Genomic DNA, 26,881 nt, shown 5'->3' with positions numbered 1-26,881 from the left:
ACAAAGTGCCCAAGCTGGATGCATGCAAGGCAGTCAGGGAGAGCCACAGGCTAGCAGAGAATGTGTTTTCCCCAGCACTAATTTCACGCCCGATTAGATGCCTCAAAATATTTCCTTCAGGGGAGCCTGCCACCATGTCCACCCCAGGACAGAGATGCTGTTCTCTCCCTGAATGCAGGCACACGGGGCTTTCATATTTGTTTTGCTGCTTTCCTTGGAAACAGCGATGAGGCTGTGTCTGCTTTCCTTTACTTTCACTAGTCGGAGGATTAAAAAATTGAAAGGGGAGTTGACCTAGCCCCAAACTGAAGGCACAGGGGCCTTGAAACTTTCACAAGGAGCATTTTGCTCCCCAATGCTCCTTTAGCATTTAAACAATCAGTACAGAGCAGAAGTGCACAGCAGCGCTTGCATGCCAGTTGACTGGCAGAGCCCTCTGCACTCAGCATCTGTTTCACACCTTGGTTTCCGCAAAAAAAAAATCACAGTCCTAGGGCAAAAGAGAGAGGAGGATGTCCAGAGCCAGCTGGGTTGGCTGTGAGCCTTGGGAGAGGGGAAGGAAGGCAGGAGGGAATTAGGAGACGGGATGGAGGTGCCTGCTGTGTGGTGCTCTCTAATTAAAATAAGCAGAGTGTCCTAGAGAATCTGCCTCTATTCCTGATTAATTGCAGAGTTGTTATCCTGTTTTTGATGGGAGGCTGGCCCGCATGCCGGACCCTCACTGGGGTTGGGGCTGCAAGATGCAAAGCATGCAATGCCCTCCAAAATGGGAGCTGCCTCTAAACTGCTATCAAACCCCCCCGGAGCCCTCTGCCCTCCAAGCCTGCTGGAGGGGAGCTGGAGCAGATTACTTAAAGCCCACCACAAACCTGTGCCCACCTGAAGCTTTGGCCCCTCCTGATGCTGCAGGTTCTCCTAGCTCCAGGACAAAGGCAAAGATCTGAGCAGACTCTGAAGGACAGACCAAGGAGCAGCATGGGCAGCAGCATCCTGGCCCCCAGCCCCCCGAATGGGACTGCTGGCAGGGGAGCCCAGGGGGGCTTTGTGGCCCTACACGAAGAGCAAAGTGCATACCTTTGCCCACTGCCCTCCCCGCCACTTCCCCCACCCATCATGAACAGCACAAAATTGATCTTACAGGCAACTGTTCATCCTGAAACTGAGCTTCAGCACTTCTCAACCTTTTCTCTGGAAAAAACCCAAACCAGTTTTCAAAGGGTTGAATCACTCAGCCCTTTGGAATTATGTTGTCTGTAAATACACTACAGGGTTTATCAGGTGGGATTAAATATATAGATGTGGCAATATGGGGGCTGAGCAGCAGAGAGGGGTCAGGATCCAGGCAGTGTGGATTGGCACAGCCCTCCTCCAGGCACTGGATCCAGGCAGATTTGAGGCAGGTAAGAGTCCAGCCCCAGGGGAACAGTTTGGCGCGGGCTCAGAGATAGCAGAGTGAAAGGGAAAAAAAGATATAACACTTTCCTCCCTGTCTTAGCAACACCAGCCTCTGCTGTCTGCGTCTCTCCTGCTAGCAGAGCCTGGCACTGTGATGGGAACAGCTTCAGGGCAGGGGGATCCCCAGAGAGGGCCATGCCAATGCCAGCCCTGGTGACTGCCCCAGGTCATAGTGTGGTCCTTGCCCCTGCCCCCTCAGCCTTGCGGCCCTCAGGGAGAGAGGCCACAGGGCAGCCTGGTAGTGGATGCCTGCCTCTGGCTGGCTCTTTGCTGTTTACAGAAAAACCACCTCACGCTCTGATTTGAGAAACATGGGGAAGAAGCCTGTTCTTGTCACTCCCAAAAATTCCCTGGCCAGGATGTGGTGCAGTGCCTGGGGTCCCCCAGGCATGGTTGGGCTCTGCTTTTGCAGCTCTTACTCCATCCCTCCAACCCAGCTGGCAACAAATCAGCACTGTCTTTGCCTTCCCAATGGGATGCTTGCTGCCTTTCTCAGAGCTTATTTTCAACATCACTTTGCTCCTCACAGTGCTGGCTGTCTGCAGAGCTGCAAGGTGGGCAGGAAGACTATGGCTGCACTGTCCCCCACAGCCCTGCCCATCAGGGAGCTGTGTTGCCACATTGGCTTTGCCGGCCTCTCCAAGGGCCTCGTTAGCTGGGCCCCGGTGCACAGCTAACCACAGCACATGCAGCCAAGGGTTGTAACTGATTATCTTGAGAGCTCATGCTCATGGCCACCTGCAGAACTGGCTCCATGGCCACTCCAACCACCCCGGGCCCCTTTGCGGATGCAGGTGCGGATGCAGGTATGCTATGTGAGTGCCTCAGTTTCCCCAGAGTGCAGAGAGGATATGGCTGGCTCCCCTCCTCCTGACGGTGTCAGGTCCACTTAGCTTGGACAGTCTCTGGAAGAGGAGCTGCTGCACCGTGTGCATTTGCTCCACGCCCCAGGACTCCAGATCCTGCTTTTTGCCTCCCAGCACCATGGCCCCATAAACATTAGTGGCAATGGTAATTGGAAGAGACTTCTCTCACCTCCTGGTGCTGGGAGAGCCGATGAGCGGGGACAAGGACTCCTGCACACTGCCTCACAGCTAAGTGCCCGCTGCCTACAGCCCCCTGTCCTCTCCCCTGCACTGGACAAGGCACCCCAGGCTCGGCTTCACACAGCCAACTCTCACTCACGCTGCCTCCCTATAGCAAGCTCAGCGGGGAGCTCTTGAAATCTCATGCTGGCTTTCTGCTGAAGAAAAGCCAGCGCAGACTGAGCCCTTCACTTGCCCTGGGGAGAGTGGGCACAGCGGGTACCATGCTCTCCTCCTCCTCCACTCAGATCCTACTTTGTGGACCCCTCCTTTGTGCAGCAATGGCTTCGTACAGCAGCCTGTAGCCACTGCCAAACTGTAATTAATACAAATATACAAGATGAGCCAGCCACAGAAGGGTGAACGGAAACCTGAACAACATATCCACTAGGAATCATTTATTCCCCGCTTTTCTCTTTTTTCAATACTATTCACTTCCTTGCAAATTAATCACAGATTGCCTAGGACCAGAGGTGACTCTGTGGCTAGGCCAGGTGGCTCCAGGGGACAGGGCCCAAGTCCCAGCCCTGCCTATGCTGCCCTGGTTAACAAGCAGCTCTCCTCCCTCTGCTTCGGTTTCCCTCTCCCTGGCAGCCACTGCAGCTCCCCACATCACGCAGGCATGACTGTCCATCTTGCTTTCTCCAAGGAGCTTACCTGCTCCTACCGAGGGACAGGATTGCCCATCCACTGAGCCTCTGGGAAAGGCAAGCAGAGGGGTACCAGCAGGAGGGCTGAGCCCCCAGGGGTCTGTGCCTCACCTTGCAAGCGAGCCGCCCCTGACCTGCAGCCCCGGGGCAGGCACCGCCAGGCCAGGCAGAGGGAGGAAGGAGCCCAGCTATTCCCAGCCGCTCCCTCCCATTCAGACGGGCACTACCTCCAGGGCATCCCTCAGCCCCAGCACATCCCTCGTCCCCGGAGCATCCCTAAGCCCAGCACATCCTTTGATCCCAACACAGCCATCAGCCCTGCCACATCCCTAAACCCCGGCGCATCCCTCGACCCCAGCGCACCAGCACATCCCCCAGCCCCGTCGCACCCCCCGACCCCGGTGCGCCCCTGGACCCTCGCAAACCCCGCAGGGAGGTGCCTCCCTCACCAGCACCGGGGCAGGGCCCTGCCGCCTCGCGTCGAGGGGCCCCCACGGGGCACGTGGGCTCCAGGACAGCCCCGACGGGGCGGCAGATGTCCCCAAGGCAGTGAGGAGGAGGCGGGCACGGCGGCGGAGAGCCCCCCGCCGCCGTGCCCGCCTCCTCTTCGCCGCGGCGGGCAAGGCTCCGCCCGGCTCCCGGGGCCCGCAGCCAGCCGGCGCCCACCCTGCGGCGGGCTCCCGCTCGCCCGGACTATGAGGAGCGGGACCGGGAGGGGGGCGGCGGCAGCGACAGCGGCAGCGGCCGCGGCGCGGCGGGAGCGGGGGCGCCGCCGCCGCCGGTCGGGTCATGCCCGTGCGCCCGGGGCGGCGGGGCTGCGGGCTGCGGCGGGATGGGCGCGCTCCGGGCCGGCGCCCTCGCCTTCCTCATCCTCCTCCTCCTCGGCTGCCTCTTGCCCCGGCGCGGCCCGCTCAGGTGAGCGCACGGCGCGGGTGCTCGGCGCTGCGCGATCGGCGGGGCGGCCCCCACTCGCGGGCCGTGGGGCTGCGGGGGCCGTTGCTTTCCGCACCGCTCCCCCGGCACCTCCTCCACCGGCACCCGGACCCCCATCCTCCGGGAGCCACATTTCCCCTCCGGGACACGGGCATCATCCACTCTCGGAGGCGGATCTCTCCTGCGCGACCCGGGCATCCTCTCCCAGACCTGGGACCCGCACCCCCACCACCCATCTGGACCTCTCTCCAGGGGCTGCTCCCCCCAGCCAGAACCTTCCCAGCCTCGATCCAGACCTCCCTGCGGGCCGCCAGAGCTCCTCCAAATCTGACTTTGCCCCCTGTTCCCCAGGACCCTGACCCAGCACCCCAGGGACCCACCAAACCTCCCCCCTCCAGCCCCAGCCACACACAGCTGGGCTCTGCCTGTCCATAGCAGCCCCTGCACCAGTGCTGGGTCCCCGATGGTCCCCCTGGCTCCAGACCAGCTGGGGACCCTTGCCACAGTGGGAGAAGGGGCAAGCTGAGCCAGGTGATGACCCATGCAGCTCTTTCTCCTCCAGCTCTGCAAAGCCTCTGTGATGCCCAGATGCTCTCCTGGCTCTGAGTGTTTGGAGGGAGCTCAGGACAGTCCCTGACCCAGCACCTGGGCTGCCCAGACCAGTAGGTGCCCCAGGTCCCGTGGGTGCAGGAACAACTCTTGTCCCACTTGGGTGGAAAATCTAAAGCCCCCGGGTCCCTTTTTCCCCTCTCCAGCCACCTTGGGTGCTATCTGGGGCAAGGTGGGATGCAGGGGAAAGTGGGCCAGGCAGGGAGGGATTGGAGGGCTGAGCCTGCTCCCTGCTCCCACTCCCCCTCCCGCCACTTGGCCAGTATGGCTGGAGCAGTGCTGGGGGGAACCACAGCATTTTTGGTAGGGAAGTGGGGAAATCATATCAAAATGGGGAGCAGCAGCCAAATCTTGAGAAAAGGCAGGACCCAGGGGCTGTGTGCCAGCACAGCCCTGTCAGTGCCTGCACCCAGGTCATTTCTGCACCCCCTGCAGTCCCCAAGGTCCAAGCATCGCTGGGGCTGCAAATCCACCATTGCTTGGCCAGTTAACCAAGCCTCTTCAAGGAGCTAGTTGCTGTGGTGCCCAGGGAGCCTTCCTCCCACATGCCCCAAGAGACAACCCCGATCCTCCTCTCCAGCAGAGGAGGACATGGTTCACAGCTACGTGGCAGGCAGAGGCCTGACTTAACTCCTTGTTACCCTGACTTCTTGCAGTCGTCCTCCCAAAGGCGCACCTCTCTGATGCAGCTCCTGGAGGGGGAATTTCTCCCAGCCTTTTGCTCTTGGCCATGACCAATCTCAGGTACTCTCTGCTGCCCGTCTCCAATTAAGGGAAAACCTAGCCAGCTGGATCATTTTGGGGTGTCTGTTTCTAGCTGGCAAGGATGCACAGAAGCCCCTCCAGGATGAATCCCACTCCCCTGAGAGGAGGTAGGAACAAGGTGTGATGGTAGGACAAGGAGGGTCCCAGGGGGTCCCAGCTCCCAGCATCATCCTTGGTTTGTGATAATGGGCTTGTAGCTCCAAGCAGGAGTGGAACCCACCTGAGCATGGACCTGGTGGGGTTGTGAGGCAGCCTGCAGCAGCACCAGCAGCATGCTCAAAGCTCCCTTTGTCTCCGGCTAAGTCCTCTCCATCGCAGCCACATGCCTGGTAATATGGTGAGCAAACATCTCTTGCATTGTTCCTTGAAATGATCATTATAGACTGACGGAAGGAGAGAAACTGGCAGGCTAAGATGCATTCACAAAAATATCCCCTCCAAGGTCAGTTTAAATAAATCTCCATCATTGTTGGCAGTGCTGCATGGGAGAGCTCATGTCAGCTCTGCACCATGGTCAGTGCAGGTGGGCTTTGCTGCTCCTCTCCTACCATGTCTTCTTGGCCCCTGGCAAGGTGTCACAACCCCAGCTGTGCTCCTGGGCATCTCCTCACTCATGCTAGGCCAGCCCACAGCTTGAGGGGGAGTGTTGTGTCCCCCAGAGCCCCCAAACCATGAGTCCATGCCAGGGAGAGTATGGATGTTTGCTCAGCAACTCAAGCCAGGGCTGGCAATTGAACCTGTTAGCGACCTTCCCCACTTTCCCCCTCCAGCACCAGCATGGAGCCTGGCTGCCAAGCATGAGGCCATCGCCTGCTGTGCTCTATCCCCACTGCAGCCCTGGAGCCAGGAGGCACCTGGTGCCGAACACCATGCCAGGGAACGTGGCGGGCAGGGGCTTTGCTGGCAGAGGGACAGGCAAAATGCGGGTGCATAGCACTCAGTCTGTGGCAGGTGAGGGGGGGGAAGCCACCAGGACCACAGCAGGAGGAAAGGGTCAGCATGCTGACTCAGCACTGGAGTGGATGTGGTGCAGGCATAGCCACGTCCCTTGGCAGCTGGCAATCCCCGTGGGGTGCCAAAATGTGCCTGCAGATGCCTGGTGCTGGGAGGCAGCTAACCTGCCTTCTCTGCCCCACAGGCTGGTCTCAGGGCGGGAGGAGATTAAAGCTGCTTCCCGAAGCTCGTCCCAGCCCATGTCACCCTCTGATTTCCTGGACAAGCTTATGGGACGAACATCAGGGTATGACGCCCGGATTCGACCCAACTTCAAAGGTAAGAGGAGGACATGAGGCTGTCAAACCTGGCAGTGACCCACACTTATGGCTGCCCAAAACCAGAGAACAGGCAGGTATATGTTTGGGGGCAGGACCTTGACCCACATCCCTCTGTCCCAAAACTCTCCCCAGAGTCCCAACTGCTCACACGATCACAGCTGCCCTGTGTGTGCCTGCTTTGTCTGACACTTCAGGTGGCTGCTGTGCTTGCAGAGTGTGCTGGGGTTCACCCTGACACACTATGGGGGTGACTACAGAGAGCAGGGGGATGCTCACGTACATTCATCCACACAGCGTGTGCAGGAGGCAGTGTCCCCACGTGTGCCTGTGTGGTGCACGTGTCTCCCCGGCCAGTGGCAAGAGGAAGCTTCATGCTGTTTTTCAGGTCCGCCCGTCAATGTGACATGCAACATCTTCATCAATAGCTTCGGCTCTGTCACCGAGACCACCATGGTGAGAGTTTCGCCAATGCAATGGGCTCCTCTCCTGGCTCCTCAGGGCTGGCAGTGGCTCTGCCAAGGAGCATGCAGGTCCTGGTGCCCGAGCATGTGGCTGTGCTTACGGGGGGTCCTGTGAGCCCTTCTTTGGAGCTGACCCTGGCACCACGGTGGGGACATGCAGAGCCACAGCAAATGGCTGTGGCTTTTCTGGGGTCACTTATCCAGAGCTTGGCTGTGTGGGCCACATTCCCCATGCCTGAGCTGGGAGAAATACCTCGAAGGGTCAGAGTGAGGCAGCTGGCAGTAGCTCCCTGCTGTTCACAGGCTCAGCAGGTGCTGTACCAATGCAAGTGAGCTCTCTGTCCCCACCATCCCCAGCCTCCTCGACTGCATGAGGAACTCATCTGAGGAAGCCTCAGGGCTAAAAATTCCCTATTTGTGCTGCTGCAAAGCCTTAATACCATCAACATCACCCCCCTCCCCCCTCCTCCCCCAGGCCACAGAGCCCTGTGGGGAGTACTGTAGGCAGCAGCTACTGGTCCCCCTCCTCCTCCTCCTCTCAGCTGCTGTGGCTTTGGCTTTTTAATTTCCCCTGGCTGCCAACAGTGTGGGAAGGCTCCTGACCTGCTCCTGCCCCTGTCCCTGTCCCTGCCCCATGCATGGTTAGTGTCAGGCAAGCAGCACCTGCAGGGCTCAGCCTCGACTAAGAGACCTCCTTCCCCTTCCATCTCCTCCTCCATCTCTTCCTCCTCCTCCCTGGGCACTGTGGGGTGCTCCTGGCTGACATGGTGCCCTCTGCCCCAGGACTACCGGGTGAATGTCTTCCTGCGTCAGCAGTGGAACGACCCCCGCCTGGCTTACCACGAGTACCCTGACGACTCCCTTGACCTTGACCCCTCCATGCTCGACTCCATCTGGAAGCCAGACTTGTTCTTTGCCAACGAGAAAGGGGCCAATTTCCATGAGGTCACGACTGACAACAAGCTGCTGCGCATCTTCAAGAATGGCAATGTGCTCTACAGCATTAGGTAGAACCCTTCTCCTCTGGTGCAGTGCCTGAGTGGGGAGGCAAATCTTTCCTCTTGCCTCCTGTGGGGCAGCTTTTTCCCCCAACCCCCTCCTTTCCTCTGCCTCCTCCAGGCTAACACTGATCCTGTCCTGCCCCATGGACCTCAAGAACTTCCCCATGGACATCCAAACGTGCACCATGCAGCTGGAGAGCTGTGAGTACCTGGGGGGGGGATTCAAGTTGTGCTTCATCCCCCCATCCCATCCCAAAGGCTGGCATCTCCCTGCTTGTGAGGGAGGTGAGCAGGAAGGATCAGCTGTTCAGGGTGGGGATAAACAGGGTGCATGTGTGCCCCCCCCCATCCCGTAGCTCCCTCTGTCCTCTCCAGTTGGCTACACTATGAACGACCTCATCTTTGAGTGGTTGGAGGAGCAAGAGGCCGTGCAGGTGGCAGAGGGCTTGACACTCCCACAGTTCATCCTCAGGGATGAGAAGGACCTGGGCTATTGCACCAAGTACTACAACACAGGTGAGCACCCCAGGGACCTGCTGCCACCCCCCTGCCATGGCCTGGGGGTCCCTGTTGCTCATCAGGGCTGTCTTTCCCTGCAGGCAAGTTCACCTGCATTGAGGTGAAGTTCCACCTGGAGAGGCAGATGGGTTACTACCTGATCCAGATGTACATCCCCAGCCTGCTCATCGTCATCCTCTCCTGGGTCTCCTTCTGGATCAACATGGACGCGGCACCAGCCCGGGTGGGCTTGGGCATCACCACCGTGCTCACCATGACCACCCAGAGCGCCGGCTCCCGTGCCTCCCTGCCCAAGGTCAGTGTTGGCTCCATGCTGAGCTCCTGTGCTGCAGCCTGCCCACGGCACCTGTAGTGCCCACTGCCACCCCCAGTGCTCCAGGGGCAGGGGCAGCCTTCCCTTGGGAATGGCTGGCTCTGTAGTCTTGCCAGCTGGGGCACCACATATGCTGTGGGGGGAACATGGTGCTGCTCAGCCAGGTGAGTTCTGGCCCATGTGTCCCAGCTGAGAGGGCTCCTGTGCCCCTTGGCAGTGGAGCAAAGCTGGCAGTGAGGAGGATGAGCAAGGTGGGGGGAAGTGGGTCCCTGAGTCCTCTCTCACCCTCACAGGTCTCCTACGTGAAGGCCATCGACATCTGGATGGCCGTGTGCCTGCTCTTTGTCTTTGCCGCCTTGTTGGAGTATGCAGCCGTGAACTTCGTCTCCCGTCAGCACAAGGAGTTCATGCGCCTGCACCGGCGCCAGCGGCGGCAGAGGATGGTGAGTTCCTCCTGCTACCGCTGTCACAATGTCTGCCTGTCCTCAGCCACCAAGGGGACACCCCAGGGCTGCAGGGCCAGTTTCTCAGTGGCTGCTGAGGCAGGGGTCAGTGCTGGGCTGTGTCCCACTGGCTGGGGCTTGCAGGCAGCCCCTCTGGCACATCAGGGACACACGAGCATCACAGTCCTTCTACCTGCCTGAGCAGTACAGTACAGAGTGCCTCAGGTCCTGCCAGCACAAACACACTCAGGGTGCTGTCCTCCTCCTGCCAGGCTTTGCTTCCTCTAAAAATGCAAAAAAAAAACCAGCAAGGGTGGGGGAAACAGCCTTTCCCCTTACCTGCAGCCCCAAACCTGGGCACCTTGCTGTGCCATGGTCGTGACAGGGACTCACTGCTTATGTCAGGGCAGTGAAACATCAAGGGGATCTGGTGGCACACAGGGACAGAGTCTGGGCTGCAGACAGGAGCACAACAGGGCCTGGAGAGCCACTGTCCCCACGGCTGGGGCAGAGCCATCGATCACCCACTGTCCTGTTTCTGTTTGGTGCACACTGTTGGATGCCAAAAGGGCCTGAGCAGTGGGACAGCCAGCCTGGAGTCCCTGCAGCAGCTGAGCAGCCAGCACAGCAGCGAGCACACCTACGCGATGCTCTTGCAGCTCTCCAGCACCCGGGTAAAGCACGACCCTCCAGCAGCCCCCCACGCAGTGCAGTGCAGTACACCCCCAGCCAGTCTTCCTCCCCCGGTCCCCAAAACAAGCCCCCCAGGAGCTGACCCCGGGGGCCAGCAAGGGCCTGTGGAAGAAGAAGGGCAGTGATTTGCACAGAGCATGTGCCAAGTGGATGGAGCTGACGGTCCCTGAGCTGAAAAGAGATTTGAGAGAGGGATGGGAACGGAGCGGATTTCCCTGGAGACACCCCCACTCCATGCCTCAGTTTCCCCTTCTGTAAAGCAGGACCAGTGAAACACCCTTTGCTGAGGGATGAGTGATGCTGGGGCAGACCGATGGCTGTTCCTGGGCTGCTGCCTAGCTCCCCAGGCTGTGCCCGCAACTCTGGCAGGGTGAGGACTCTGCCTGCCCAGCTTTCCTGGCACAGGCAGGTTTGAGGCACATGCAGCTGCCTGCAGTAACTCCAGCACGGGCAGTTGCTCACAGCACACAGATACTTTGCAGCTCAAGGCATAGGGAGGAGTGGTGTTGCAGGGCAGACTCCCACGCTGGTGGGGAGATGTTGGGGGACAACTGCAGCTCCAGGGAGATCAGGCCTGATACATCCCTGCCTCCCCACCCAGCCAGGCTGCCTCGAGCCTCCCCTCCACCATCATCAGCCCTTGGATGTCGGGAGATGCTTCCCAGCTCCCCCCAGCATGCTTCCTTGCTCCCTGCCTTTCACAGCCCCTGAGCACCGACTCTTGGTTATGAACACCCACCCAACCGGGACAGGGAGGGGGAGGCTCTGCCGAACCCAGGAACCATCTGCCAGCTTAAAACAGACCAGAATGCTGCCGCCCTGAGGTGGAGGCTGCACAGCCACCCCGGGGTGCCGCTGGCAAGGCACTGGGTGCAGCCAGGAGCACCCTAGGTTGCTGCTCGGTCAGAGACCAGAGCAAAGCCCCGCAGCTCGCATCTCCCGTGCAGGCGCTGCCTGATGCGGCACAGCCCGGGTGCCGAAGTCCGAAGGCAAATCCCTCCCACAGACCCTGCAAAGCCGGGCCCGGGGAGCTCCCTGCGCTCAGCCTCCGCCCCCAGCAAGCGCCCCGGGGCTGCTCCAGCCCAGAGCGACCCAGCTGAGAGGAACAGGACTCCCAGTCTGCTATCTCCTACCCCAAAACGCCCTGGCTTGGCCCGCTGGCTCCCCGGGCTGCGGAAATAGCTGCTGCCCGCCAGAGCACGCAGGGCACCCCGGCTCCTCCCCACCACGTCCTCCGGGGCAGCCGCAAGCGCTCAGCTTGGGGCAGGGGAATAGAACTCCGCTGCAAACGAAAACTAATTTCAGCAATTTGAGCCGCTGCTGCTCTTCCCACTGAGAAATCTTGCTTAGCCAGCAGATTGGTGAGTTAAATAAAGATGCCAGGGCACAAGCTCTCTGCATGAGAGCTCCCTTGCTGGCTGAGCACCTGTGCAAGCTGACCTCAGCAAGGAGGCTGCTCTCCACAATATGGAGAGCAGTGACAGTTGGAGACAGCGTTTGGAATCTGGCACCGGAGCTGCATGTGGGCATGGCACAAGGCGAGGGGCTGGCCTGGAAGAAGAGACCCACTGCAGCCAGATATGGCACCAGCGTGGCAGAGGGGGACCAGCCACAGAGACCAAACAAGTGGCCCAGGGGCTCAGAGAGTAGCCAGACATGCAGCCTGGGCTTGCACCTGCCAATCCCTCACCAAATCTTTGCACACACAATTCCCCCAAGGATAAAAGAGCAGGCCGAGGCAAGTGGCTAATGATGCACAGCTGTTGGTGGGGAGGAGTGCCTGCACTGCTGGCTGGCACCCAAGGGACTGCAAGGTGAGCAGGGCTGTGCCATGAACGATGATGGCAGGCTGCAGCCTGAGGGTGAGGGCAGGTGCCCGACTCTCACAGCACTTTTGCAGGCTTTATCATGGGCATGCAGCCCCAGGGGCACACTGCCCTCCCTGCAGCCATCTGCCAGCATGGGGGGAGATGGGGTGAGCAAGGGCAGAGAGACCAGAAAGGAGCCCAGCTCTCTCAGCCTCCCTCCTCTGCTGCACTGGGCAGCCCCTGCCAAGCAGCCATGAGCAGAAATGCTGGTCTGGGCCCTTGGAGGGACTGGGAGGCCCTGCAAACCCTGATGGTAATCAGGCTCCTGCATCCCTGCGCAGCTGTGCCCCAGCAATCTGCCTGTCCCTCCTATTCACCAGCACAGGCATGCTTTCACCCTGCAGCAAACACAGCTGCCACAGCAGTGCCTGCACCCCTACGTGCTCTGCATCCCAGTGCACCCTGCACCCCTGTGCCCTGCACCCCCATGCAACCTACATCCTCTGCACCCCCAACGTGCCCATCCCCCCCCCCCCCCCAGTTCACCCCTGTCCCCCCAGCTGCCAGAAAGCCAGACACCCCTGAGCTGGAGCTGGGAGGAGGCTGGGGGAGATTAGCATCAGGCTGCCAGGGTTGGAGTTGCACTTGGATGCACCCTTAAAACACATGCCAGGTGACAAGTGCTCGCCCCTGCACCCCACCCCCCACTGTCTGTCTCTTCCTGCAGCCTGTCAGCCCAGTGCTTTTGCCTGTACGCTTCAGGCTTTCTGAAAAAGTACCTAACCTTGTGCCGGGCACTTACGTGACCGTATCACCCAGCGGGGGGGGTGGTGTATAGGACTTGCAGCCACAAGTGCCTGCTTGCCCTGCAGCATCGGTGCCCACAGGGTGCCCTGGCTGACAGCCTTTCCCTTCACTAGGAGGAAGAGCTTGCCCGTGAGAACCGCTTCTACTTGCAAGGCTATGGGCTGGGCCACTGCCTGCAGTCAAAGGATGGGGCTGGGGAGGGCCCCAGCATCTACAGCTCCCCCCCAGCCAGCATGCTGCTGCGGGAAGGGGAGAGCCTCCACAGGCGCTACACAGACCACGCCAAGCGCATCGACACCATCTCCCGAGCAGTCTTCCCTTTCACCTTCCTGGTCTTCAATATCTTCTACTGGGTAATCTACAAAGTGCTGCGCTCGGAGGACATCCACTCGGTGCCCTGAGGCCTGGAAAAGCATGACTGCCTCTCAGTCAGACCCCCCCCAGCGCACCTGCGCACCACAAGCTGAGTCAGAACCACATTTCCCTCTGTCCCAGAGTAGCAGCACAGCCAGGCTGGGCCTTGGAGCCTGGACATGTGGCAGCTCCCATGTCCTTTCAGATGCCAGGGCACCAAGTGGGGGGATCAGCAACCCCAGGTCCCCACAATCAGCTGGAGAGAGGGAACCCTCCTGCCTCCTGCACGATGGGTTCCTGCTGGGGGAGCCCCAGGTACCCAGGGATGTTGTGCTGCCATGGCACAGGGGAGCCCCTGGTACTTTGGGATGCTACACAGCTGGTGGCCAGGGATCACCAGCTTCCAGCCAAACACCCTCCATCTCTCCGCACCATCCGTGTTAGGCTGCTGTTTCTCCAGGCTGCATCACTGAGCTGTGGGCCACAAGCAGCCAGGCAAGAGGCTGCAGTCCTCCCTCCTCCCCTGGCCCAGAGCTCAATTGCAGGAAACAGCAGGCAGCACCCATGCCTGCGCCCAGACTCTGTGGGGTGCTGGCTATGGCCCCATAGCCCCCAGCTCAGCAACAGACAGGGCCCCTCCGGCCCCCAGACAGCTCCAACGCATAGCAAAGCAGCGGGTCAGGGATGCCTCCCTCCCTGCAGAGTCCAGAGCTGCACATGATGACCATGGCTGCAGGCAGGACTGGCAGGGACACTGGGCAGCAGGGTCAGTTTCCTCCAAGGAAATGCCAGCCCTGGGACAGGTAGCAGATGAGCCCGGTCCTGCTGACAGTGAAGGGGTGCAGACAGACATTGCAGCTGCAGATGGGAGCTGCTTGGCACTGGGGAGCTGGCACTGCACTACCTGCAGAGTAGGGCCCACAGCTTGTCTTCCGAGGGAGATTTTTTGGGAAGAAAGTAGTGGGGGCAGCTTGGCCAGTCCGTTTGGAGGAGTAGAGTGAGTGGGGGCATCCCCAGATTGCTGCATTCCCATGGCACCACTGTGCCAGCAGAGAGCCAGAGGTGAAAACCACCCTGTTCCCCAGCTTTCTCCCCACCCCAGCGCCCAGGCATGGCATCCCCCAGGCAGATTCACCCCTGCTGCTCCTCCACTGCAGAGGAGAGCATCTGAAACCTCGACAGAACAAGCTCAGCAAGGCTGCCAGCTCTCAAGACCTGGATATCCTCTGTGCATAGCAGGAAATAAAAGCAGTAGGTGATGTTTATGTAGGTCCTACAGAGAGAAACGTGTTAATGCTCTCCTTTCCCCCTGTTCACAGCCAGCCATGGGGGGCTCGTAGCCCAGTGGGGTCCATCCCCCCACAGCCTTGGGCACAGGAGAGGGCCCAGAGTCTTAAAGGCAGGGCAGGATGGAAATGGGATTCACCTCTTTCCTTGGAGGCTGTGATGCCACCATGGCATGGCATGGCAAGAGCCCGTCATGGCAAAAAGGATCCTGCAGGGCAGGGGGACATGGGTGGGAGGCCAGCACTGCCTGCTGAAGCCAGACCTATGCAGAAACACAGGCCCATCCCACTGCTGTGCACGCCTTTCCCACTGTGGGGCTCCTTGCAGGGCCCCACCATGTATCCAGGCCAGGCTTTCAAGACTTGTTGTTGGGGAGGCCCTGTTTGGAGGTGGAGGAAGGGGTGCACCTCATCTCGCCTGGCACCCAGTCCCCCAAGGCAGTGCCGAACAGGGAGGCGCCAGTACCCGGGCAGCACCTGCAAGAGCTGGGCAGGCAAGCCATCCTCTAGTAGCGGAGGGTTTTTAAACAGCATCGGTCTTCCTAGGCAAATAAAGCCTTTCTGGGATTTTTAGTGGTGCACTGGGGGTTTGTCTCTGCAGAGGAGCCTGCAGCCAGCTCCAGCTCCTGGTGGGGCCCCCTGTGTGTGGGAGGGATGTGGGGACAAGGACACAACAGCCCTATAGGGACAGGAGCCCTGACCTACAATTACACCCAGATATCATTTCCTCCATGGGTGATTTTTCTGACATAACTGGTCATGACTGTTGGGTTTTATCTCCCGTGTGGGAGATGCCAGCAGGGCTGGGCAGGAGTCCCTCACAAGCTCCCAGTCCCAAACCCCATCACCCTCCTCCCTCCCCGCCATGTGGGATGACCATGTGGGGTGCTCCCCATGGTCACCCCAGCTCCTTTCCACCCCATCCAGGCTTGGCCAGGGGACAGAACACAAGATGGGGCAGATGTGGGGCCAGGGGGGCCTCCGGCTGTGCGGTGGATCTCACACACCCGAACATGGGCGAGCATCTCAACATGCAAGCCTCCCTGCATGGCCCCTTCACACTGGCTTGCTGGGCAGGCGCCAGCCTTACAGAGCTGCCAGCTGTCCTGGGGGGCTTACGCCAGCCCTGCAGTGCCATCCGGGGCCAGTGCTTTTGTCCCCAGCTGGCGCAGGGGTAGGCAGAGCCCGCAGCTGAGGGATGAATGCCCAAGCAAACATCAATCTTCCTCTGTCCTCCCGGCCAAGTTTCAGAGACCAGCTCTGTTGGTACCTTGCAGCCCCATCGCACACACAGTCCCATCAGGCTCTTCTGCAGCAGAGAGGAGAGAAAGCAAAGTGCACCCACTCTGGTTTGATGCTGGAGTTGTTCTTTAGATGGGACAACCCAACCCCGCCCTGAGGTGTTGCTCTTGCCCCCACCCCAAACCTAGAGAGGACGTGGCCAAGGGAAGATCCAGGAGCCGTTTCATGCCACTGTGGCGCGCCCAGTTTCTTCACTCCCTGCTCTCCTTTCTCTCCCTTGCCAAACATCAGGTCTGGGCACCTGGCATCTGTTTGGAGATAAATGCTGTGGTCAGCCCTTAAGCCACCCAGCTCTGTGAACTGGCACGTCCCACAAAACTGAAAATAGTAAAAACCCAACACATCCTTCCTAAGCTAAAGCCTCCGGGTCCCATGCACTGGTCACATCAAAGGGAGTAGGGGCTTGCTGTTTGCCACTGCACTAGCACAGGCACGAGGAGAGCGCTGCCCCATGGCCCTGCAGACCCTTGTGGTTCAGGCGTCCCTAGGAGAAGTTTCAGGGTCAGAAGTAGCACTCAGCCCCCACCCCTGGTCCTCCCAGCAGCCCACTTTGGACTGGGAGCCTCTGGACCATCCATAAAGCTGCAGGGCTGTCACTGCCCTCCAGCACACAGCTCCAGTGGGTCCCTCACATCTTGGGGACAGCCCAGGCTGGGGATGCTGAGCCCCATGCCCTCCCACAGGTTGCAGCATGGCCAAGGGCCAGTCCAGGTGGCTCCGTCCCCCAGCAAAGCCCCCAGCCTTCGGACAGTCAGTTTTCCATTTCTCACCCAAGGCTACGCATTGAGGGATGCATCCTAGCCACCACAGGAAGCAGCTGTATGCACAGGACTAACAGCCATCACCAAGTTAATCGCTGGTTTAAATGGAAGTTAATGGAATTACACCAGGTTAACAGGACTCCCAGACAGTAAAATGAGTATCATCGGCACTGGCAGCTTCCCGACAACCTGCCAACAGCATGCCCAGGGCCAGGCAGCCACGGGCACACACAGTTTTGGGGCAGCATGGCCCCTCACCAGCCCCGAGGACTCCCTGGGACACCTGCGTGGGGCCAAGGAAACATGCGTCATTGGGCATGCACTGTGACGGCACGCCAGTCAGGCCCCTGCTCTGCCAACCACAAAGGCCTTGATCCTGCTGGAATTAAGCTCTGCCACTGTGCGTGGTGGCATTGCAGTGCCAAACCTTCCCTTCTTCTCCCTCTCCCTGCCAAACCCCATGCTCCCATCCACCCCCCTGGCATTGCCTTGGGACCAGCCTGCACTGCTCAGGGGAAGCCAGCCAGCACATGCAGACCATGGGGCACCTCACACGCTCCTCAGCCCATGGGGTGTGTGGGTGTGCCAGGTACTCCTGGAGGCAGGCAGGACACCTGGGAAGGGACAGCAAGGGAGGGCTGGTGCCCGGAGACAAGCAGGTATCAGCACTGCAGCACTCCCAAGCCATGGGAATACTGGATAACTGCCCAGCTCCGGGCTGTGGTTTTGCACAAGAAAAAAAAAAAAACCACAAAGTGATGACGTTTTCCAGCCCCCCAAATGGCTTGTTTTGTCCAATTTGGAGAAGCCTCTGCAGTTCAGCCCCTCAAGGGACAAGGGGAGGACCCCAGCACTGAAACAAGGAGCAATTATCAAACCATGGGCTCTAAGGAGCTTTTGTTCCCTGGATGAGCCAGAGCAAGGATGGGAGGACACCTAGCGAGATGCCTTGATGGCCCTGCACACCAATGGCACCCAGAGCCCAACACCATGATGACCCTGGCCCTGCAGCGGTCCCATCCTGCTCCCCTCCTCCTGATGTGGCAGGGTCCGCTGTAAGAGCTCCAGCAAGGCTGCAGGGGCTGGTCCAGCCCTGGCGGAGACACACGGGAAAAGAATTGGCTCCTCATTTCCCACTGCTCTCAGTGCTGCCTTGGCAGTGAGAGCCTCTATGCCTCCCTGACAGGCCACACATGCTACCAATGCCAATACCTCCAGCAGAGTGAGGCCAAGCAGTGCTCACAGCTATGTAACTCCTGCAAAAACATGGATTAAATCTGAGGCCCATCTCAGAGACACTGACGTGGATGCAGGTGCTCCTTACAGCTCTCTGGGTCCCGCTGACATCAGCATTGTCCCTTCCCAGAGGTTCTCGTCTCAGTTAAGCTGATTTTACTGGTGCAAACAGGGCAATGCCCAGTGACTACGACTTACTCTTGTGGCTGAACTTCTTTGAAGAGAGACCACAATATTTGAGTAAAAAGACCTGGAAGGGCACAGGCACCCCAAGCAGAGACACACTGTATCCAGCCCCTCAAGGATCCTGACAAGCAGGCAGAGTGGCAGGAAATAGCCTGGCCATACTCCACACTCTGTATCAGCCTCTTGCCAGCACTGGATCCAGCCCCAGGCTTTACTCAGATCCTTGGATCCCTGCAAGAGGGGAGCCAAGCTCTGCAAAGACCCTGTTCCCCTTCCTTACCTCCCAACCTACAGTACGATAACACACCCTGAACTCACAGTAGAGACCCTGCCAACTCCTCAGCACAGCCAAGGCACCCAAGAACCCTGTGCTCCAAATACCCCACACAGCCAGGACAGGCAGGCCATAAGATGCTGTCTGAAGAAATGCTGTATCACCAAACCACTCCTCCTCCATTAATGCTGGACAAGCTGTCACAGTCAAGGAGCAGTACTGCTCAAGGTGAATCCAAAAAAATTCACTCAGTAGCCAATGTGACTATTAAGCAGGTATCCTTTATTGCAGCGCTGGGAGTCGCGCTGGGATATTTCCACGAACGTGCGTCTCAACAAGAAACAAATTGTACGTTTTGACTTACAAAAGAGTTTACATATTCATTAGGTTTCTGATAAATTTAATACATATTCATTATTATTCCAGGAACTCATGAATATATGCTAATGTCCTGATACGCCTGTGCAGTTTCTTTCTCAGGTGGTCATCAGGGGTCATCCTCCTCAAATCTTCCTCTTTCTCCTCTTCTTCAGTGTACACAGTTGGGTGACCTCTTCTTCATTATCTCTGTTTTGCAAGCTCAGCAACCTTGTCATCCATCCTGCCCAGATGGTCCCAGGCTTGTTGGCATATTGGGCCTCCCTTTATCAGGTTGCCTCAAACTTTGTGTCTTTTTCTAGTCCATACCCATGGACTATTCCCTAATTTACGACTTCTCTTATCCTGTTTCTACATTCCAACTATTTTATTAATTGTTTTCTTTTGTACTGGTGCATGAGACAGGCAAAGCCTGAGTTTGTGGGGCCTGACTCAAGTGTTGCCAAGTTATATTCTGTTTTTAAAATTGTTCTGTGCTAATTAGTTTCCCTTATTCAAAGGTAAAAGGAAAAGTGAGGAAGATGAACCTGGCAGTGTGTCTCAGAGGTGTGAAGGAACCCAGGCAGGTTAAGAGGTAGTGGTGACAGAGAAGGAAATAGAACAAAGGGAAGAAGGTGCTCTGAGGAAGAAGGTGCTGTCAGAGGGTTCATTCAAGAGCTGCTCACAGGAGGTTTTGAGGCCAGGCTGAAGACCAGAGCCATAACAAAGCCCCAGGCCCATGGGGAACAAACCCCCCTTCCACATTACCCTGTGCTCACACAGCCAGCGTTGACACCACAGAATACACACAAGACTACTGCCTCTGCACTCACGGCAACCCCAACCCCCCCATGCCCCTACAGACAACTCCCGCACTCCTAAGCCTGGGCACTGGGCCGCGCTGCTGCAGGACCGAGCCGGCAGTAGGCACATGCATAGGCTCCCACCCCGGGCGCAGCCCCCCCTAGCACCTCACGGAGGCGCCGGGGTTCCCCCGGCGAGCATCGAGCAACCAGCGCCAAACAAACCCCAACCCCACCAACCCTCGGCCCCGCCACCACTGTGCCCTTCCGCTTCACTCACGTGACCGCCACATCCACGTGACCGCTCGGAGAGAGGGCGGGCCGCAGTGCGCCCCGCTATTCAGGATTGGCGAAGAGGGTGACGGGCGCTGCGTGGCGATTGGCCGGTTGGGCAGCCCATCGTCACAGCGGCTCGGCGGCGGCCATGGCGGCGGTGGGACGGGCGCTGCCTTGGGCCCTGGCAGCAGCGGCAGCGGTGGCGGTGGTGTTGGCATTGGACAACGGGCTGGCGCGGACGCCACCGATGGGCTGGCTGCACTGGGAGCGTTTCCTCTGCGCCACCGACTGCGCTACTGACCCGCACCGCTGCGTCAGGTACCGGCGGCGGGCGGTGGTGCCCCGGGAGTAAGTTGGGGGGTACCGGCCCCAGGGGAGCCTAGGTACCGGCACTGGGGGTGTCGGAGACGGAGACAGCCGGCCCGATGCGATGCGATGCGACCCTGTCCCCTGGCACCCAGTGTGCCTTCCCTATGCCAGGGCAGAGAGTCAGGCTCACCCCCGTGCCAGGGCCTTCCCCGCACTCCTCTGCCGTTTGTGTGTTCACGGCCGGCCTAGCCCCTTGGCGGAACGGCGGCACGGTTGCCGTGTCGGTGGTAGAAATAGGGTTGCCACGGTCTCCACTTTCTTTCCTGGTCATGCTGCCTCCCCGTGCCCAGCGAACGGCTTTTCGTGGAGATGGCCGACGTGATGGCTGCCGAGGGATGGAGGGACGCGGGCTACGAGTTTGTCTGCATTGATGACTGCTGGATGGCCCCGACGCGGGATGAATGTGGCAGGCTCCAGGCTGACCCAAAACGGTTCCCCAGTGGGATCCGCAAGCTGGCTGACTACGTGAGTGTCACCTGCCTGTGTAGGGCAGTGACGGCAGTTGGGGACCTGACGTGCAGTTGCGCTGGGAGTAGGGGAGGAGAGGGAAGGCCAGGTGGGGAACAGCTGTGTAGCTGCTGAGCTAAGGCCCTGCCTGCCAGAGTGGAGTTTTGTTTCCCTTGCTAGCCCAGCTCTGCTTCCTCCTGTCTCACAGCTGCCCCATCCCCAGTTCTCTTTCTGTCTGCAAGTACAGGTCCACTCCAAGGGACTGAAGCTGGGAATCTACAGTGATGTCGGAAACAAGACATGTGCTGGCTTCCCTGGCAGTTACAACCACTACGACCTGGATGCTCAAACGTTTGCCTCCTGGGGCGTGGACCTGCTGAAGTTTGATGGCTGCAACTCTGGCACCTTGGAGCTGCTGGCAGAAGGTAGGTATGGACTCAAGACAGCACTGTGCCACGGAGTGGGAATTTTCTGCAGGCAGCAGCAATTTTAAGCCCAGAGTGGGCTCCAGGGAGTTGCTTTTCCCTGTCCATACTCATTTAAGGGATTTGCTTACAAAAGCAGGTATGACACTCTGTTCCCAAGCCCAAAGTAGTGAGTGTTGCTAGCCCAAGTGTTTTTTATCTGTTCAGCCTCCTGGAGCTTTCACTGGTATGCACAGCTTGAAAAAGCAGCTTTCTCACACCAGAGACCACATCATGCCGAGCACAGAAACATCGACTACATGCTCTGGGGGCAATCTGTGCAGACTGCTGCCTTAGCTCTTAACGCAGCAGAGGCTTTACCCTTCTGCAGTGCCTTTAGTGGAAAGCTCAAAGCATTTCACACACTTAACCCTTAATCCCTTTGATGAGGCTATGTTAACACGGATCAGCTTGAAGCTAGAACAGCTCATGTCAGCCATAAAAAGGGCAGTTATTAGGGCTTTTAACAGAAAAGAAATGAAGGGATTTCTGGCATGAAAATCCTACTGGGGTTTTCATTTTAAAGCAGGCCAGTGTTTTAAATCCCAGTTCAGAAGTTATTTGCACACAGGCTGGCAAGTCAGCAGCTGAAAGCTCAGTAGCTCATTGTGCCGAGGGGGCTTGGCTACAGACTCTCTGCAAGCACAAGCAAATCCCAGTGCCACAGGAGCAGATTTGTGGGAAGAACGATGCAATTCGGAAGGCAGTTTTCTCTTGACTGGGGTCTCACTGCTGGCATAGTCAGCACCATGGTGTTTGGCAGCAGGAAACCTGCATGCAGTCCTGGCTCTGCCTGGAAGGGAGAACCTGCTCAAACGACAATCCCATTGAAGCCAGTTGGTGGGGCATACGCCAGCTGCCGCAGCCAGGAACGCAACTCAGCACTGTAAGTGACAGCTGAGCTGAAAGCTCTTGTTAACTCATATGTGTAACCCAGCTACAATCCAGTTGTATTGAAGCAGTTCGGGGGACACACAACACAATGGACTTTTTGTTCCCTCTCTGCTGATTAAAAGGGACTTAACAGGGCTGTCTGGGGACAAGGACAGGAAAAAAATAGTGCATTTGCCTTTCTGCCCAATCCATACGGTGCAAATGCCTCATAAGAGCATACTCCTGCAACGTTACCCAGTGAAGCTGTACTAAGCAGCAGCTTCACAGATACCAACTTGTATTTCCCAGGTATCTAGAAGAAAAAATGCCACACAGCAAAACTGCAGCTTCTTCCCATGGCTGTATGTACAAAGAGAGTCTCAGAGCAATAAGCCTGCCCATGACTTGTAGCAAAGCTGTGAAGAAGCTCACCTATCTTTGGGAGGCAGGAGACTGCAGACTATAAGCTCCCCTGTCCTCCTTATGGTGTTTCAGCCACAATAATGTGTTCAGCCTTGATTTTTGTAAGAGTTGAACTGAAACCTGTACCTGTGACATCAGATTAGTTCCTCTGAGACTGTGTAATCTCTGTCTTCTTCCTTTAGGTTACAGGCGCATGTCTCTGGCCCTGAACAAGACTGGAAGGAGCATTGTGTACTCCTGTGAGTGGCCTTTCTACTTGAGGCCCGTGCAGCAGGTAAGGAGTGTTTCTCAAGGCTTATCCTGGGGCTGAAAGTGGGAAGAAGAGAAAAGCATTAAGACTGCAAAACAGCCTCCTGAGAAACTTGCTGCTCTCTGGTCTGACAGAGAACACTACTGTAAGGTGGAAGAAAACCACTTTTTCCTGTAGAGCCCTGAAGCATTCCTGAGGCAAGACATTATTCTGCTGAAAATAATTCAGTAGGATCCTGCAGCATGAAGGCACAACCCAGCTGACACATGCCAAAAAACACAACAGCATCCATCTGCTTTCTGTCTCCAAGGAACCAAGCAACAAAACATTGGCAATGCAGACACACAGCTGGCAGACAGTTTGGTGTTATTCCTCCTGGACGCAGAGTGCTGCAGAGTGAGCTTTACAGTTACCTCTAGGGATCAGGAGAGAGATTTTAGGACAGCCTACTTAATGGGAATTCTCCACAATGTTTACCGACAGATTTCTACCAGCCAGCGTCCATGACCAACGTGTTTCTCTCCACATATAGCTGGCTTCCCCTGTGCCACCATGACAGGATGCTGGCATTCCCTCCCACTGGGAATTAAATGCATTAGTCACCGAAGGGTGTAAACCCAATAAATGGCAGTAATTACTGGAATGTCACAGTTTAATCCCACCGGCCCCATCACACCTTCAGTAAAATAACACTCAAAGGAATTTTTTAATGGAGCTAAGTCGCCACAACTATTATCCCAAGGGAAGCAATAGTGTTGTCTGGAGAACGGCAGACTGGAGTTCCTGGGCACAAGGCATCCTAGGGAACCAACATATACTAGCTCATCCAGGTAGCTGGTGATGAGAGGTGTTACCATAGTTTTCCCTCACATTATCCCTGATCCAGTCTAGCCTTGTATACGGTCTTGGTCTTGTACAGTCAGGCTCTCTGGCTAATCGCACTAATTGTTTTGGCAGCCCAATTACACAGAGATCAAACAGTACTGCAATCACTGGAGGAACTTTTTTGATGTCTATGATTCCTGGAGCAGCATCAAGAGTATTTTGGACTGGACAGCACTTCACCAGGACAGCATTGTGAAGATAGCTGGGCCAGGGGGCTGGAATGATCCTGACATGGCAAGTAGAGCAACACCCACCTCCCTTGCAGCACCAACAAAAAAAATCTTTTCCTTGGCTGTAGTCTGAGATGAATGGGGAGGGAGAGAACTGGGGGAGAAACATTGAGGGGAAGGGCTCTGATGGGGCCCTAGAATCAGGAACTCGATGAGGGAGTCCCTGGCTGGAAAGGGAAAGAGAACTACAGCTATAGACAGTACCGAGGAAGTGCTGTGTCTGTGTAATGCAGCCTGTACAAGCAGTGCCAGTTCAGAACACCGGCATGGCAGCAGGAGACAGTCTCCAAAGTGCTGATCTCCCACCAGAGGGTAAAACTGCTGGGTGCCAGCGTTGCAAGGAAGGAATAGCTGCATCCAAAAAGCAGATTCTTAAATGCTGCCTAGCCAGTTAAGGATCCTCCTTTACCTCCACCAGTGGTTCATCCTAAATTGCTGCACTAGTCTGCCTTGCCTTTCCCAACCAGCTGGTCCTGCTCCTGACACTCAGCCTATCTAACCAGTCCCCAAATAGGGGTCCCACCCTCAGCATGCTGTCACTTACCAGTGCTCAGGTTGGCCCAGTTTCTCCTTGGCAGGCAGTGTTACCAGGCATTTTTGTTTTCTTGTCACAGCTGGTGATTGGAAACTTTGGGCTGAGCTGGGACCAGGCGGTGACTCAGATGGCAATGTGGGCTATTATGGCAGCTCCCCTCTTCATGTCCAACGATCTGCGGCACATTAGTCCTGAAGCTAAGTGGCTGCTCCAGAACAAAGAGGTGATAGCCATCAACCAGGATCCGCTGGGCAAGCAGGGATACCAGATCACCAAGGTATGGCAGGACCGGGCTGGGGAACGTGGTGTGGGGCATAGGCAACCAGCCCTCTCAGAAAGGGGACATACGCAGTATAGAGGAGTGCTGAGGGTTTGGGAACGGGAGCCCAGTGAGCCTGCTTGTTCCTGAATCCTGCTTTAACAGACAGGTATGAAAACCTGTATGAAAATCAGTTCTGCCTCCCCTAATGTAAGCCCTGATTTTTCTACTTGGCAGGACAAGAACTTTGAGCTGTGGGAGCGGCCCCTGTCTGGCCAAGCCTACGCCGTGGCAGTGCTGAACCAGCAGGAGATTGGGGGACCCCAGAACTTCACCTTCTCCCTCACCTTCCTTGGCAATGGGCTAGCCTGCAACCCAGCATGCTCCATCCAGCAGGTCCTTCCAGCCAGCAGGGACTGGGGGGTTTACAGCTGGGTCTCCTCCCTGAGCTTGGAGGTGAACCCAACAGGCACTGTGCTGCTGAAAGTAGTGGCACTATAGGAGGCACAATCTTTTCATAAGCCTCAGACTCTGTCTTAACTTCTTGTCACAAGAAGCCCGTCTCCTTCCTCCAAGCAAATTGCCTTTGTTCTCCCCTTAAGCATTCACTACTCAAGTGCTTCTATGTGGACTTTGAACTTTCAGCCTAATGTGACAAATACCCATCACTGCATCACCAAGAGATAACAGAGAAAGGGGCAATGCTTGTCTTCTGTTTACCCTTTCTCTGGCATCTCACCTGACTCCTTCTCCAAGGGGCTACAAGGGCAGGGCAGAAAATCCTGTTAATGCCCTCCACCATGACCAACCAAAGAAATGCAAAGGATACATGCAGCATCCTACAGCTCTCCTTGAGCATTTCAGGGACAATAGGGAAACACACCCTGGCTGCCTTGCTCTTCCTTTGCGAGGGCACACAGTTCAAGAAAAGCTGTTCCTACTCCTACTGAAGAAACACAACACTCTCCTCAGAGCATGGACATCATCTTCCACTTTCTGACAACTCAGGGACTGGCCTAAATCACTGCATTTCTTAGCAACTGGTTTCTTGACAGCTGCCTGCTTAGTATAAACATGCCTTAGGACTCAGCTTTTGAAGGTTTCCCCTTACCCCAGCAATCTTCCTCTCACCACTGGCTGTCACTTTAGATGACAGTTCCCTCTCCACTCTTCATGGGGTCACTGGTGTCCCCTTCCTCAGTAAGCTGCCTTCCAGAAATACCTGTGTGCTTGCTTTCCACTGCTGACAGTAGCCTTTAGGTCAAATAACACAGGTCCTTCCAACATGGGAAATGGACACTTAACTGCTTACACAACCATCACGTAGAAGTACATTATAACTACTACACAATCCAGGTGACTTGATTTGTTCTTATTTCTGTGATTAAGCACTTTGATTAAAGTGTCCCTTAAAAAGACTAAGCTTTTTCTTAGTTCCGCTGTACAGCATGGTATCTGAAATTAAAATCGGATTTTAGAAAACAGGCCAGTTTGTTCCAGTCACTAAGTTCTTGTGGAATTTGTCACAATTACTACAAACAGTGCTCAGTAAAGCTGACACAATGCAGCCATATAGTCCATCTCACAGGCAGAGGCCAAAGCCACTGCTGCTAACAGCTTAAGCAGCAGTAGTTTGAAAATGCCAATCACATCTGCCAGTATTGAATAAGCAAACACAAATTCTGTTACTGTTCGGTAACTGAGCACTCTTGGTCCCTGTAAACATGTGAAGAGGCATTTCTCCATCCTCCAGCTTTATTTCCACTACAAGAGAGTTACTCTTGAGAGCTCCACAATGCATTCCCAGCATCTGCTGACAGTCGACTTCCTACTCACAGGCAGCATACCGATCCCGGAAGTGGATGATCTCATCAACGCCCAGGGTAGGCCGTCCTGTAACATACCATGCTCTCAAGAGTTGCCCATCAGTCACCGCTCATTTGAAACTTCTGTTTCAAATGCTGTGCTTGGGCTTTTTCTTTTAAGGAAAATTCAAAGAAGTGGTGCCAACAGCAGTCAGACCCAGGGGGCAGGCAGCTGAGGCCTGTCACACTCTCAGTGTGACAGGCATTAAGCTATCCCTTTCCCATCCCTGAGCTACCATAACTCACAGACACTGCACACAGGCCACGGCTGAGCCACAGCACATAATCACCACCTAATAGTGCAGGTGACACTTGATCAGATGAAGCCCCTGGTACTAAACTCACTAGCTGCTCCAGGGCCTTTGCTCATGCCGATGCCCCTTAGGGCAGTAGAAAGCATTCCCCGTTTGTAAAGAGGGGCCTACAGCCAAGTAAAGGTACTGTTCAGAGGAGTCTGGATTACTCTGGTAATCAACTCTGTGTCAAAACCATTGCTGGATGCAAGGAATCTTACCTGCCTCGCCTCTCGGGCAAGGGCTTGGAGAGGAAAAAGGCATACTCAGGCAGCTCTGCTTCGATTTTTTTTTTCCTCTTTTCAATCACTACTTCATCTACCAACAATTCACCTTC

General features: G+C 56.8%; 2 protein-coding genes across 5 annotated transcripts; both read left to right on the top strand.

Annotated features, from left to right (window-relative positions):
• The first annotated feature begins 3,825 nt into the window (after window positions 1-3,825).
• On the top strand, window positions 3,826-15,015 carry LOC129211967 (glycine receptor subunit alpha-4-like). 3 transcript variants are annotated; one of them, XM_054839824.1, is made up of 9 exons: window positions 3,897-4,105; window positions 6,636-6,769; window positions 7,157-7,224; window positions 8,016-8,239; window positions 8,352-8,434; window positions 8,609-8,749; window positions 8,833-9,047; window positions 9,359-9,508; window positions 12,930-15,015. In XM_054839824.1, exons 1-9 carry the CDS (start codon window positions 4,023-4,025, stop codon window positions 13,215-13,217), a joined length of 1,386 nt encoding a protein of 461 aa, XP_054695799.1. In that variant the 5' UTR covers window positions 3,897-4,022; the 3' UTR covers window positions 13,218-15,015. The 3 variants fall into 3 exon arrangements, with proteins under 3 accessions (XP_054695798.1, XP_054695800.1, XP_054695799.1); XM_054839823.1 differs by lacking the exon at window positions 7,157-7,224 and having other exon boundaries at window positions 3,826-4,105; window positions 12,930-15,009; XM_054839825.1 differs by lacking the exons at window positions 7,157-7,224; window positions 8,609-8,749 and having other exon boundaries at window positions 3,826-4,105; window positions 12,930-15,009.
• Window positions 15,016-19,767: 4,752 nt separating this feature from the next.
• Window positions 19,768-25,870, top strand: GLA (galactosidase alpha). 2 transcript variants are annotated; one of them, XM_054839569.1, is made up of 7 exons: window positions 19,768-19,969; window positions 20,311-20,485; window positions 20,715-20,892; window positions 22,410-22,501; window positions 23,435-23,596; window positions 24,207-24,404; window positions 24,624-25,870. In XM_054839569.1, the coding sequence occupies exons 1-7, from the start codon at window positions 19,800-19,802 to the stop codon at window positions 24,885-24,887; spliced, it is 1,239 nt and encodes a 412-aa protein (XP_054695544.1). In that variant the 5' UTR covers window positions 19,768-19,799; the 3' UTR covers window positions 24,888-25,870. The 2 variants fall into 2 exon arrangements, with proteins under 2 accessions (XP_054695544.1, XP_054695543.1); XM_054839568.1 differs by having other exon boundaries at window positions 19,768-19,999.
• The last annotated feature ends 1,011 nt before the right edge of the window (window positions 25,871-26,881 follow it).

Source organism: Grus americana, chromosome 12 (genome assembly GCF_028858705.1).
Source record: "Grus americana isolate bGruAme1 chromosome 12, bGruAme1.mat, whole genome shotgun sequence".
NCBI lineage: Eukaryota > Metazoa > Chordata > Aves > Gruiformes > Gruidae > Grus > Grus americana.
This window is presented reverse-complemented; position numbering and strand designations above follow the sequence as displayed.

Excerpts from the sequence above, each read along its gene's own strand:
- LOC129211967 (XM_054839823.1), top strand. The coding sequence starts at position 3,886 with ATGAGGAGCGGGACCGGGAGGGGGGCGGCGGCAGCGACAGCGGCAGCG. Across the intron at positions 8,240-8,351 it reads AATGTGCTCTACAGCATTAG|GCTAACACTGATCCTGTCCT; the intron begins GTAGAACCCTTC and ends TGCCTCCTCCAG. Across the intron at positions 8,750-8,832 it reads CACCAAGTACTACAACACAG|GCAAGTTCACCTGCATTGAG; the intron begins GTGAGCACCCCA and ends CTTTCCCTGCAG.
- GLA (XM_054839568.1), top strand. The coding sequence starts at position 19,800 with ATGGCGGCGGTGGGACGGGCGCTGCCTTGGGCCCTGGCAGCAGCGGCA. Across the intron at positions 20,000-20,310 it reads CGGGCGGTGGTGCCCCGGGA|CGAACGGCTTTTCGTGGAGA; the intron begins GTAAGTTGGGGG and ends CCCCGTGCCCAG. Across the intron at positions 24,405-24,623 it reads AGGGATACCAGATCACCAAG|GACAAGAACTTTGAGCTGTG; the intron begins GTATGGCAGGAC and ends TCTACTTGGCAG.